This window comes from Siphateles boraxobius, unplaced genomic scaffold (assembly GCF_051911475.1).
Source record: "Siphateles boraxobius isolate OS27281-9 unplaced genomic scaffold, OSU_SipBor_1 31, whole genome shotgun sequence".
Taxonomy (NCBI): Eukaryota; Metazoa; Chordata; class Actinopteri; order Cypriniformes; family Leuciscidae; genus Siphateles; species Siphateles boraxobius.
In genome coordinates, this window is record NW_027508931.1 from 18,104,153 (window position 1) to 18,118,732 (window position 14,580).

At 46.0% G+C, this 14,580-nt stretch overlaps 1 protein-coding gene across 1 annotated transcript; it reads left to right on the forward strand.

Moving 5' to 3' along the window:
* The first annotated feature begins 4,141 nt into the window (after window positions 1-4,141).
* LOC143697093 (uncharacterized) lies at window positions 4,142-12,729 on the forward strand. The gene is made up of 8 exons (XM_077194020.1): window positions 4,142-4,247; window positions 4,381-4,511; window positions 5,118-5,254; window positions 5,349-5,442; window positions 5,584-6,169; window positions 12,084-12,153; window positions 12,381-12,531; window positions 12,634-12,729. Exons 1-8 carry the CDS (start codon window positions 4,142-4,144, stop codon window positions 12,727-12,729), a joined length of 1,371 nt encoding a protein of 456 aa, XP_077050135.1.
* The last annotated feature ends 1,851 nt before the right edge of the window (window positions 12,730-14,580 follow it).

The following is a 14,580-nucleotide window of genomic DNA, read 5'->3' on the forward strand; positions in this document are numbered from 1 at the left end:
TTCAAAGGTTTTGTTTTTCAATCTGTTTTATTGTAATTCCTCTATGTGGAGAAACTAAATGTTCTAAATTTGCTCTAAGCAAATCAAATGTGAGTAAAATAAATAAATAATCAGTCGGCTATAAACAAAGCAATTGTGAGCGATAAATAAACAAAAGTAAAGGCTGGTATTTCACAGTAAATGCTTATGCCCCGTTGATGTGGGCTCTAAGCAAATCAAATGTGAGCAAAATAAACAAAAGTAAAGGCAGATCGCTATCCTCGCAGACCACGCCTGCTATGCTAGCAGGCTAAGGCTAGTAGCGGAAGTTCGGAAAGGTGGATATAAGTAGTGAAATCAAAGCAATCCGATTGTTTTGAGAATACAGTTACATGTCTTGGTGCCATTTTTGAAAACAGTTCCTGTTCAACTGAAGACACAAGTGAACATTACATGCCTGGCATTTCCAAGGTGTTTCCTGCCTTTTACCAAGCTGTCCTTTGCAAAGCAAACAGATCTTGCGACCAACTGTGCAAATGTTCTTTGCATCTGAGCTCAGCTCAGCGCCTGGAACCGGCACATGGTCACAACTGGTTTGTTTTGGTGCTACTTTCTGTGACACACCACAGAGCTCTTCAATAAGCTGTTCCATTAACTGTTTATGGGTCATGTTACCACATAGCTCTTTGTGGATAAGGAAAGCATTGGTGGCAGCAATGTCCAAGAAGTGTAGAAAGATCTTTCTGTACCACTTCATTGTTTTGTGTTGTGGAGTGTTGTACTGTAAGAGTTGATCGGACAGGTTAACACCCACCCATGTGTTTGTTGTAGGCAGTCACAGGTGCAGGACATGGAAATGTCATTTTCCTCCATGTATCTTGTGTTTTTACCCTTCTCTGCACAGTCTCACCAGTATAAGCAGACTGAATGGTGGAACAGACAGATACCTCACGTGTGTCCATCCACTTCACAAATATAAGAGGTCCATCCCGAATCCACCTGATGGATCCCCTGGCAGATTTTTTTGACAGTGAATTAGTTGTATCACGTGGCCAGTCCTTCCTGTTGTCCCTGTAAGTACCACATCCACCAAACTTCATTGCAAACAAGTCTTTTAGGAGCTTTGCGCTTGTGTAAAAATTGTCCATGTACACATGGTACCCAGAGCCTAAAACTTTACAGTCTAAAAGAGATGTTACAGCATCATATGACAGTCCATGGCCTTGGGAAAGTTGTTCTTTCCTGTGTACACAGAAAAGTCCAAAGTGTATCCATTTGAGGAGTCTGCAAGAACAAACAACTTGAAACCCAATCTGGTTGGCTTAGCTTTCATGTACTGTGTCATGCCTGTGTGTGCTTTGCATGCCACCATTCTTTCATCCAAAGCTAAGTTTCTTCTAGGATGATAGATGGCTTTACAAGCATGACGGATAGTGTCCATGAGAGGTTTGACTCTGAAAAGACGGTCATGTTCAGGTGTGCCCCTCTTTCTGTCATTCTCCTTATCTGCATCTGGGTTACTCATGTGTACATTCCATGAAATGGTGCGGTATCTCTCTCTTGCCATGATTGTGGCAGGAAAAGGCAAAGAGAAAAGACTGTCTTGCCGCCAGTAGTCCTTGATGGAGCTCATTTTCACCATGGCCATGTAAAACACCAGCCCAATGTAGCGGTACATCTCACTGATGCTGACATCAGTCCATTTAAATTTGCGGCCGTTTGCAATTGCACCAGCAGCCTGAGCATTGGTATTGTGGCACAGAGTTGACACTGTATTCTCAGAAAAAAAAACATTTTGAAGAGAGTCTGTGGAGTGTGTGTGTCAGCAGAACTCAGCTGTGGTCCAAGTTCCCAGGCAGGCAGGAATCTCAGAGTCTGTGGAACCATATCAATGTCAGTTTCTGTTTTCCATGACAGAAAGGACTCCTTGTTGCTCGCCTGAATGTTTGTCTTGGCCCTCTTTGCCACATTCCTATAAAAATAATAATATTAATAAAGGTTAATAAAGGTTGATCAAAGTACTATCAGCATGTCAGGGCTATCAGGGCAATCAGCATGTTGATAAAACAAAAAAAATATAAGCTCTTTTATATTAACATTACCAATCAATAATTGTAATGTTGTGCATGCATAACACATTTTTTGCAAAGCCACAGTAGTAGGTAAAAAATAGTAGATAAATATGTACTTACTCTTTTTGATTTCCGTTGCTGCGTGACCTGTGAGTTGCTTTGGAAGGCAAGAGTGACCAAGCTACATTCCTTTTAAAAAAAGTTTAAAACTATTATTATCATATATTTTACAGAGTACTATTCCAGCACATGCATAACTGATGGACATTTAGCAATACTGATAAAGCAACACAATATAAGCTCTTTTATATTAACATTACCAAGCAATAAATGTTATACTGTGCATGCATAACAACACATTTTTTGCAAAGCCACGCAGGCACATATACATTTGTATCATCACTAAGTATATAAACAAAATGTAACTAACATCTGTAAAATAGTAGGTAAATATGTACTTACTCTTTTTGATTTTTGTTGCTGCGTGTCCCCGTTGCAGTGGAAGGCGAGAGTGAACAAGCTACATTCCTTTTAAAAAAGTTAAAAACTATGATTATATATTTTACAGAGTACTATTCCAGCACATGCATAACTGATGGACATTTAGCAATGCTGATAACACAAAACATATGTAACATCATCAACCAATCTCCAAAAATAAATAATAAAGTCATATTCTATTGAGGCCGAATCCGGATTGAGGTCAAGACGTTTGACCCTTGGCACTCTTTCGGATGTCTCAACACAATGAAGAGCCTCACTTTCATTCGAGATGAATTTGTGGAGTCGTAGGCCTCCTCTTTTACAAAACTCTTGTGCTTCAACTATCAGTTCACAGGCCTCCTTAACTGTGGGAACACTCACTAGCCCATCATCAACGTAGAAACTATTTTCAACAAATGCCGCTGTAGAGGGATAATGTGCTTTGTATTGCTGTGCAAGTTATTTCAGGCCAAAGTTAGCGCACCCTAGAGAGGAAGCAGCGCCGAAGAGATGGACTGCCATCTGGTATTCCTTAGGCTCACGATCAAGGTCTCCACACAGCAAAAATTGGAGTGTAAGAATTTGGGTGTTAAACATTTCCGAGTTGATTTCAACACCCAAAGAGTAATTTTAACACATTTAGAGTAAAATGGTGTTCGGAGTTGGAGTTATTTGACAGAGTTGATCATCAGTGTTAAACCAACTCCTTTAAAGATGTAATTACACTCTGCCCAGTTGCGCCCGCGCACACGCAGTCGCATTTCACTTCTTCGTTCGTTGGAGAAAGTGTCGCCAATGTCCTCGTGAAGGTTTGAACGGTAAGTCAAATTAAATCAAACTACTTAAACATTTATGATTGATGCTATGAATGCAACAGCAGCATGTGCAATATTACGTATAGTACGTTGCCTTAGAACATGTGGACACGTAAGTTAATAATTTCAATCAAAACGAGGACATGAATTGTAGGCCTACAACGTGGTCACGATTTAGCCTAACGTTAACGTTACCTGCCATATCTAAAACGAATATATATATATATATATATATATATATATATATATATATATATGTGTATATATATATATATGTATATATATATATATATATATATATATATATATAATATATATGCATGAATATAAACACGATATCCATTTATGATCATGCATAACATAGGCTACATACAAATCGCTGTGATGTAGCCTACTAATACGCTCCCTCGTTTTGATTTAACTAACAGGGGATCAAAATATTACAAGCCAAATTTTAATTAAAATAACTTAATGATGTTTAAATTTTATGTCGTGCAGCCATACAGTGCTCTTCATTTACTCTGATTTACATTGGGATACGGCGTTGCAGTTAAAAAAAAAATGCTGGTCCAGGGTCAAGTACAGCGAACAGCAGAAGTATGTGAAACTGGACTGTATTGAAGGGCCGTTTGACTTTATGCTATACATCTAAAAGGTATGTTTTATTTCACTTAATTAAAATGATACATATTATATATATAAATGTTGAATGATTTTTTTTACATGTAAAAAGTACATTCAGTTTTATCTTCTAATCTTTTTCAGTCATCGAGAGATTTTGTTTGCCTCCGGATGCAAGTTTCATACAAGGATGCAACAGGCACTGAAGTCGATGCAGAAATATTCAGCGACCTCGTTGGACAAGGCAATGTGGTGCTAACCATTTTCTCAAACGATGGTAAGTTTTATTGAATTTGAAAGGAGGAATGTATTATCAAGCACTCTGAATAAATATATAATAAATCAACTATTTCATGTTTCTGATCCTTGTGCTGGTCATTAAAATATTTTAATATTTTCTAATTCTTTAGAATTTTCTGACTACTCTTCCATATCTGAGACATCTGACTCAAGCAGCTCAAGTGCATCAACTGTCAACTTAGATGAGGTCCCTAATAAAAGACAGAGAACTGAGTATACATCTGCACTGTCTGCTAAACAGGTTAGAACAAAGCTTGATTTTTGTGCTACTCTTAAATGGTTAGTTCACCCAGAAATGAAAATTGTCATTCATTTGTCACCCTTGTTTCATACCAAATCAGCAAGACTTCTGTGTATCTTCGGAGCACAAAAGAAGGTCTTTTTGATGAAATCTGAGCGCTTTCTGTCCCTCTGTTGACAACCCACACAACTACCACTTTATAGCTCCAGAAAGGTTGTAAAGTCATCATTAATGTGACTTCAGTGGTTTAACCTCAATTTTATGAAGCACCATGAGCACCTCGACACGTTTTGTGTGTCCATGAGTTGTTGCAAAAACGCTTGTTATAGAATAATATTTTGTAAATAAAGTGGTAAATTATGCTTTTTTGCGCACTCACGTCACTTCATAAAATTGAGGTTTATCCACTAGTACAGTCCCTTGGATTACATTAATGATGTCTTTACATATCTGGGACTTGAAAGTGGTGGTGGGGGGTTTATTAGTGGCAGGACTTTACTTTTTGTGTGAACTATCCCTATTAACCCCCCCTCCCCCTCCCATACCCTCCCTCTGAGTTTCTTCAAATGTGTGAATCACCATTCTCATGTTTTTATTTTTTATTAGTTGGTTGCAGATGTGCTTAAATTAAAGTCTGGTGGTGAAGCAGTACTACAGGAGTATCAAGAAACAGAAACTCTTACAGATGCCACAAGAAGACACATGATAAACATTCTGGTGTCTGACATGATTGATACACACAGGTATTTGTTTTAGCGTGTTTTTTTTTTTTTTACACACCAATAACTGCATTGTCATTGTGGAAATTACGATAACTTATTTGATACTTTCTCTTAGGCAACTCCCAACTAAAGCAATCAGAGAACAGTATGCTCATGGCATCGTGATGCTGTTCCCTTCCCTCAGAGATCCATATTCTAAGAGAGGCTACGTAAGTCATTGTTATTGTTTGCATTGCACTTTATTGGCATACTTGCAATGTTGTGACACAAGCTGTTTCTATGACTTTGAAATTTTATTGTTTGATATTTGAATCCTAACATGACTAAGGATTAAAAAAAGTCTATTACAGGAACACTTCTATGATGCTAGAAGCAACACAGGATACATCGCCTGGCGTATGAAAACAGTCCACAGGAAGATTCGGCGAGGATCTGTGCTACCAGACAGCCCTCTTGATGCTTCTCCAGGAGGCCCTAAATGCCAAAGGGCTACTAATTTTGAAGATCAACTTGATGGGGATGCTTGCAAAGAGGCCATGTCTTTGCTCAACCATGCCACAGACAAGTCACTAATTTTCCAGAAAATGAGACAGACCTTCCAGCATCGCCAGAAGCTTGTTAAAGATCCAGGCTCTAGTGTTCATATCCTCTCCACCTTCTCAAGATTCCTTGATACAAAAGGGCTGATAAGTTTGGAATTATATGTTTTCAATGGCATGCAATTTGAGAGTATTGTTTATAGTTTAATATATTCTTTCTTAAAGGTGGATCAAGACTTCACTCTCCTATTTGATGCGGAGATATCCTCCAGGCTGCTTCAAAAGTGGGACACGTTCTTCAGGCCAAACGTCATAAAAGAAGCCAAGCGGCTATCATCAACAGTAGAGTTGAGTCAGTTGTTGCTGTCAGCAGAAGGTGATCTTGATGAGGCAAGAAGTAAGTTGTATTTGATTGAATTGTTTTCGAGCATTTGCTAAATTTGCGGTTATAGTTCCCTTTCGTTGTCACTCCGAGTTACGTCGGATGACGACGAATGGGGTTTCGCTTAGAACACCTATCGACTTCGAGTATTACAAAACGAGCCAATGGCAAAGAAATGCCATGGGTCTGCGGAATTTGCATAGCGTAACTCCGCCCCACCTCGTGGGTATAAAGGAGGAAGCCGGCAACATGCAGATATGTTTTCGCTTCGGAGCCAAGAGTATTTCTTCACTCCACAGTCATCTCTGACTTCGCTCTACGAGACGAGCTTCTCTCTCCGGTGTTGGTGTGACGGCGAACTGCAGCGAGCTCACAGTGCCTGCTGATCTGTGCAGTGATCTGCCAGTGTGTGTGTGTGTGTCTCCATGTGCGCTTCAAAATCGCGGAGTTTTTTCTCCTCTCATAAAAGAGCTCGCACGCGGCACGTCTTTTTAAAGACGGCTCGCCCGTGCATTTCTGCTTGCAGCGGACTGGTATCGTACTCTGATGGGCACGAGCGCAGTCTAGTGTGTTTGGGCTTTGATCATGCTTGAACAGCGCTCGTGGGTGACTCATGTTCTCGCTGGGAACCTGATCATCGCGTCATATATAGGTCGAGACTCGGTGAACTCGCAGAGTGAGAGTCCCCTCATCCACCCCCCGATCTTCGGCTGGTGGCCAGGGTGACCTGAGGGTTACGGTCTGGAACAAGGCGCCGACTATGTGTCCGCGACCCCAGCCCCCCTCTTCAATGACGGTGCCCGCTAGTGAACTGCTGATTCCCGCGGGTCTACCCTCTGGTGGCCCGCGTGTTTCAGTTGAAGCTACAGAGGAAGATGCCATGTCTGTTGCAGCATCACTAGGTGGGTTTAAGTCTTCTGGAAGTGAGGGCCTGCACAGCTGCCACCTTCCGGTGTGCATACGGCTGTGCCTGAGTCTGATCCGGAGATGATGGGCATGCTTTCCCGGGACGATTGGTTTTTGGGTAAGGCCGCCGACCCTCATCCACGGCAAACCCCAATACCTTTCTTCCCGGACATGCATGATGAGATCTCGAAGTCCTAGAAGACCCCCTTGTCTTCTCGGGACCGCTCGCTGATCTCATCCGCCTTTCCTCCCCTCGATGGGGCCGCTACCCATGGGTACACTGGGGTCCCCCCGGCTGAACGCTCTGTTGCGATGCTATGTGTCCTCAGAGTGCTTCTTCTCGGCGCAATCCTAAGCACCCGCCCGTAGCCTGTAGTTTTTCGTCTACGCTTGTGGCGAGATCCTATAGCGCCACGGGACTGGCAGCCGCCTCACTGCATGCCATGGACATTCTGCTGGTCCACCTGACCCAGATGCTCATGGACCTGCACGAGGGCGGGACTGACCCAGGGCTCTTCACTGAGCTGCGCGCCGCCACTGACCTTGCTCTCCGAGCGACGAAAGTGGCCGTACGCTCCCTGGGTCAGGTGATGCTCACCATTCTATGGCTGAACCTGTCTGATGTGCTGGATGTCGCGCAGTCCGACATTCCCATATCCCAGGTCGGCCTCTTCGGCGGTGCGGTTGAGGGCTTGCCCAACAGCTCTCAGCCGCCCATCAGCAGACTGACGTTGATTCTGTCCCGACGGCCCTGCCGTTCGCTCAGATCCCTCGGTCTGCCCACCGCCGAAGGCGCCCTTACGCGGCTCCCACCCCGCCCGTTCACCCGGGCCGGCTCTGGGGGCCGCGGGCGGACGCCACAGCCATCTCCAACCCCGCCCCCCGCTACACGCCGGGTTAAGCGGCGCTCTTGAGACGGACTCCTCGGGGATGGAGCAGACTGAGGTTGATTCTGTCCCGACGGCCCCGCCGTCCGCTCAGATCCCTCGGTCTGCCCACCGCCGAGGGCGCCCCCCCGCGGCTCCCACCCCGCCCGTTCACCCGGGCCAGCTCTGGAGGCTGCGGTCGGACGCTACAATCCTCTCCAGCCCCGCCCCCCGCTACACGCAGGGTTAAGCGGCGCTCTTGAGATGGGCTCCTCAGAGATGGGACTCAGTTCTTTCCAAGAGTTGGTAGCAGGACCACTCCTTTCCCCGGGGGAGGGCCGGGGAAGAATCCTTATTCTCCAAAGAACTGACTCTCCCGTCTCTGAGCACAGAGAGTTCTCGGACGTCACAGAGCGCCGCCCACAAGCCGTGCTCTCCTCGTCCCCGAGGACCGCTTCGCCCCTGTCCCCCTCTGTCGCCAGACCCCTGGCAGAGCAGGCACCCGCGGGACGACCAGCCTGGCCCCCCCTGCCCTCTCTGCCAGGGCACGGTTGCTAACTGTGCCCCCACATCGGGCCTCTATGCCGTCCATGTCTGGGCCAGTTAGTCCGCTTTGCTGCCCCTCCGGGGGGACGCCTGTGGTTCGCATGATCCCGCTGGTTCAGTTTCTGGGAGCCTGATTAGAGCTTCCCCGTCTGTCCCGCTGGGTCGCGCGGACCATCAGGCTAGCCCTGTCTCCTCGCATCTTCACTAAGGTCGTCGAGGCTGCCCTTTTTCCCCTTCGGGAACACGGGGTTCGCATCCTGAGTTATATCGACGACTGGCTGATCCTAGCTCACTCTCGAGTTCAGGTTTGCGAACACAGGGACCTAGTGCTTCGGCACCTAGCTCGTCGGGGCCTTCGGGTCAACTGGGAGAAGAGCAAACTTTGCCCCGTGCAGAGGATCTCTTTTCTCGGTATGGACATCGACTCGGTTGCCATGTCCGCGCAGCTTACGAGTGAGCGCTGCAGTCACTGCTGACTTGCCTGAGACAATTCGAGGGCAGGAGTGCGGTTCCACTGAAACTCTTTCAGAGACTCCTGGGGCATATGGCATCTGCAGCCGCAGTCACGCTGCTCGGATTGCTTCATATGAGACCGCTTCAGCTTGGCTTTTCGACCGAGTCCCGAGGTGGCCATGGCAACACGGCACGCTCAGAGTTCCAGTTACTCCGACCTGCCGTCAGTTCTTCACCCTGTGGTCGAACCTCAGGTTTCTCAGGGCGGGTGTCCCCCTGGAACGAGCTTCCCGGCATGTTGTTGTCTCAACAGATGCGTCCACCTCGGGCTGGGGCGCCATGTGCAATGGACAGGCTGCCGCGGGCTCCTGGACAGGACCCCAGCGTCTATGGCATGTCAATTGCCTCGAGCTGTTGGGAGTACGCCTTGCCCTGCACCGCTTCCGTGCGTTGCTCAGGGGTCAACACGTACTAGTCCGTTCAGACAATACCGCCACTGTAGCGTACATCAACCATCAAGGTTGTCTACGCTCCCGCCGTATGTCACAACTCGCTCGCCACCTCCTCCTATGGAGTCAGAGGCATCTGAGGTCGCTTTGAGCCATTTTCATTCCCGGAGCGCCGAACTTTGCAGCCAACGAGCTCTCACGGCTTCAGCCACTCCCTGGAGAATGGCGACTCCATCCCCAGTCGGTTCAGCTGATTTGGGACCAGTTCGGGGACGCACAGATAGATCTGTTTGCCTCTCACGACTTGACCCACTGCGCCCAGTTTTATTCCCTGACCGAGGGCACGCTCGACAGGGCCGCAATGCGTTTCCCCCAGTGAGCCTTCTTGTGCAGACCTTGCGCAAGGTCAGGGAGGACGAGGAGCAGGTCATTCTGGTTGCCCCTTACTGGCCCAACCGGACCTGGTTCCCCGAACTAGTACTCCTCGCGACAGCACCTCCCTGGCCGATCCCTCTGAGGAAGAACCTTCTTTCTCAGGGACGGGGCACCCTATGGCACCCTCGTCCCGATCTCTGGAACCTCCACGTGTGGCTCCTGGATGGGACGAGGCAGGTGTGAGTACCCTACCACCAGTGGTGGTGGCTACCGTCACTTCCGCTAGGGCGTCATCCACGAGACACCTCTATGCGTCGAAGTGGAACCTCTTCGTCAGCTGGTGCTCTTCTCACTGAGAAGACCCCCGGAGATGCTCGATCAGCGTTGTGCTTTCCTTCCTTCAACAGGGGTTTGAGCGAAGGCTGTCTCCCTCCACCCTGAAGGTCTATGTTGCCGCCATTGCCGCACACCATGACCTGATCGAAGGTAAATCGGTGGGGAAGCACGACCTGGTCATCGGGTTCCTGAGAGGAGCGAGGACACTAAATCCGCCTCGCCCTCCTCTCGTTCCCTCTTGGGACCTCTCAGTGGTTCTAACTGCCCTAAGAGTTCTCCATTTGAGCCCCTGCAATCAGTCGAGCTTAAATTCCTGTCTATGAAGACAGCGCTCCTGGTTGTACTGGCCTCCATCAAGAGGGTAGGGGACCTGCATGCATTCTCTGTTGACGAAGCGTGCCTGGAATTCGGGCCGGCTTACTCTCATGTGATCCTGAGACCCCGGCCTGGATATGTGCCCAAGGTTCCTACCACTCCCTTCCGGGACCAGGTGGTGAACCTGCAAGCGCTGCCCCTGGAGGAGGCAGACCCAGCCTTGGCACTGCTCTGTCCAGTATGCGCTCTCCACGCCTATGTAGACAGGACGCAGTGTTTCAGGACCTCAGACCAGCTCTTTGTCTGTTATGGTGGGAAGCTGAAGGGAAAGGCTCTCTCCAAGCAAAGGTTATCTCACTAGATAGTGGACGCCATTGCTTTGGCATACCAGCAGCAAGGTCGACCTTGCCCCCTTGGTGTGACTGCCCACTCCACCCGGAGTGTGGCGTCCTCTTGGGCTCTAGCGCATGGCGCCTCACTAACAGACATCTGCAGAGCTGCAGGCTGGGCGACACTTAACACATTCGCCAGATTCTATAATCTCCGTGTGGAGCCTGTGTCCTCTCATGTACTCGCTTCAACCAGCTAGTACCGGACCCGCTCAGGTGTCTATGCTTGCTCGCTATTCCACTCCACGGACTGGATACGTGCGATATTCTCCTCAGGTGAGCTTCCCCGAAAGCCCTGAGCTCCTCCAGCACTCCTGACGTCGGCGCCAGTATCTATTGCCTGCGCGTCGGCTAGGTGCCTCCCGTGTGCATGGTCCCTCCTCTGAGCGACCCCCACATGTGTATTTCCACTGTAAGCCTCTCTGAGCATGTGTCTTTCCCTTGCCGCCTTGCCTCCCCTGGGGTTGAAATATTCCACCTGCGGCTGGACACCCCAGTGTTCTCCATATGCATCCCTCTGGGTCATATGTGTATTTCTATGTCCCCCCCTCCGGGTTGGCAATAATTGCATATTTCCTCTAAGCTATGGGATATGCCCCCCAGTGTACCTTGGTATTCCTGTGCTAAATAGGATTCCTTCATCCGTGCCAGTCTCACGAAAAGGATCTCAGATTTACGCAGGGCACTGGAAGACAGCCGAGAAGGTGGCGTGATTAGACTGGTAACCCCATTCGTCGTCATCCGACGTAACTCGGAGTGACAACGAAAGGAAACGTCTCGGTTACGTATGTTACGTCTGCCTGCCACTTTCCGCTGTACCGCGGGGATCGCCTGAGCTCAGTCTTGACTCCTCAGCGAAGAAACATATCTGCATGTTGCCGGCTTCCTCCTTTTATACCCACGAGGTGGGGCGGAATTACGCTATGCAAATTCCGCAGACCCATGGCATTTCTTTGCCATTGGCTCGTTTTGTAATACTCGAAGTCGATAGGTGTTCTAAGCGAAACCCCATTCGTCGTCATCCGACGTAACGTCTCCGTTCCCTACTCAGGGAACGAGGGTTACATACGTAACCGAGACGTTACTTGTATTGTTTTGATGAGAAAAATATTCAAATGAGCAACATCTATAAGATGGTTGTTTTCTGGATTAATTTGTTTAATCTGGAATTTTTTTTTAGGCTAAACATGAACAAAACAAATTGATGTTTAAAATGCTTTCGGTTCTTAATCAAACTTAAAAAGTATTACATTTGATTTTCAGTTAATTAATTCATGTGAATCTTTGTCTTCAGTCTACGACCAGGAAATGGCATCCCTTATGTTACTGATACATCTTCTTCCACCACCACCAGGAGGGCCGAAGTATCCAAAAATCAGTGCATGTGATGCTGTTGAAAGACTTGCAATCTTTCATAAGGTAGTGGCAGTTTAATAATGTGTTGTTGGTTGCTCAAAACATGAATGAGATTAAAATCAAGTCTTCTTTGGGATTCCCATATTTCACAAGTCAATGAGTCAATGTTTGAACAATCACTTCTATAATGTTGTTTTCTCTGTGACTGCACATTATGTTTGTGTCTAATGTTCAGTGTTCATTCTAACCCCAGTCATGCTGCAGTTTTCGAGGAGCACCTCCAAAACAACCAGCATCAGCACCCGTACCTCCTTGCAGTTGGACGTCAGAAAAGCAAGATTGACAGCTTCTACATCACCTTGGATAAGCATCTCATCCCATGCCAGGCAAACCGCTTCCTTGGGGCATTTGATGAACTTTTCAAGGCACATTTTGTGTTCAATTTGTCATATGATAGTGCACTTGTGAGCTTTTACACATTCCTGCAGACTGGATATAACATTGATGTAGGGAGAATGAAGGAGTCACCCAGAGTCAAAGATTTGAGAGCCAGACTGCTTAACCAGACCGTAACCTTGTCTTAAAGTCTGAGCTTTGTTGAGAGAATGCTGATCTGTTTTATTTGTCAGACACTGCACCACAGCAGTCAACAGTTGATTTCACATTTAAGAGGTGAACATAGTTACTATCCTGGATCTAAGTTCAAATTGATTTGTTCGCAGCAAAGTTGTAGTAATCAGTTTCAAACATATGCAGGTTTTCGTAAGCACCGTAATAATGTTCATAGCAATGTTCAGAAAATTGCTCTAACTTCAACTGTTGGATGTTCCTTGAGTGAGCCACTTGCAAGTTCATCTCGATTAGATACTTTAGACAACCAAATGAATCCCCAGCATGAATCCCCTCTTTCCAGTGTTTCCTCTGAGAACAATAATTCTGAGCTTACTAAAGATTCAACTAAAGAACTGTGTGAATCCATTTTGGCAAAATTTTTTTTTTTTTTTAAACATTTGTTTATTGATTTTTTCATTGACATAAGAAAATCAAGAGGTAACAATTCGGGAATCAAAACAGTGTCCAATACAACTAACAAAAAATTAAAATAAAATAAAAAATTAAAATAAAAAAATAAAAAACAACCCCCAAAAACAAATAAACAGAACAGAACAAAACAAAAAACACAAAAAGCAGTCACCCACTGCTAAATAAAAGCCCAATATGTTCACTTACAGAGAGATAAATAAAAAACATCCCAGCATGCTACAAATTTCACAAGAAAAAGCTCACAATTAGAAGACAATCAGGGTGGCTACTCTGGAATAGCTGTATTGTAATTCCAGTGATGCGTTGCTTTAAACGAAGCGCAATAGCCAGAGGTTCAATAGCAACCGCAAATAAAAGAGGACTCAGAGGACAGCCTTGACGAGTGGAGCGATGCAAAGGGAAATACCCTGAATGGGTGTCATTAGTTCTGACTGAAGCCATAGGGGATGAATAGAGCAACTTAATCCAAGAAATGAACTCTTGGCCAAAACCAAATTTCTCCAAAGCGAAGAAAAGGTAGTTCCACTCCACTCTGTCAAAAGCCTTCTCCGCGTCTAATGAGATTATGGCTTCCGAACCCATTGACGTAGAGGGATTATAAACAACATTGAGAAGTCGTCTGAGATTAAAGAACCCATGTCTGTTCTGGACAAAACCTGTCTGATCAGGAGAAATTATTAAAGGCAAAACTGATTCCAGTCGCATAGCTAATAATTTTGACAGAAGTTTTACATCTACAGATAGAAGACTAATTGGGCGATAACTTGAGCAGGACAGAGGGTCCTTATTCTTTTTTAAGAGTAATGATATAGATGCCTGATTTAGAGTCTGAGGTAATTTAGAAAGAGTAAGAGATTCATTGAACATTTCTATTAAAACTGGTGCTAATTTATCAAAAAAGGTCTTGTAAAACTCCGTTGGAAAACCATCCGGGCCTGGACATTTTCCAGACTGCATAGAAAATGTTGCTCGTTTTAAGTCATCTATGGTGATTGGGCCCTCTAACTGCTCAGCAATATCAGCATCTACCTTAACCAACTCCAGTGAGTCAAAAAAACTATACAAGGCAGACAGATCAGACCCAACCTCAGAAGTATATAAAGAAGAGTAAAACTGTTTAAACTGATCATTAATTTTTTTAGGATCGGTAGTGACGCCAGAAGGAGTATTAATTTGTGAAATCTGCTGAGAGGAGGAAGCCTGTCGAAGCTGATGGGCCAAAAGTTTGGTCGCCTTATCCCCAGATTCATAATAACAATATTTAGCCTTAAATAAGAGCTCCTCAACCTCTTTAGTAGAGAGAACATCAAACTCAGCCTGAAGAGAGAGACGATCCTTATATATGTTAGGGGATGGGGAGGACGCATAGATATTATCAAGCTGGGAGATTC

Coding starts and splice junctions, on each gene's coding strand:
- LOC143697093 (XM_077194020.1), top strand. CDS start 4,142: ATGCAAGTTTCATACAAGGATGCAACAGGCACTGAAGTCGATGCAGAA. Junction 4,248..4,380: donor AACCATTTTCTCAAACGATG/GTAAGTTTTATT, acceptor CTAATTCTTTAG/AATTTTCTGACTACTCTTCC. Junction 4,512..5,117: donor CTGCACTGTCTGCTAAACAG/GTTAGAACAAAG, acceptor ATTTTTTATTAG/TTGGTTGCAGATGTGCTTAA.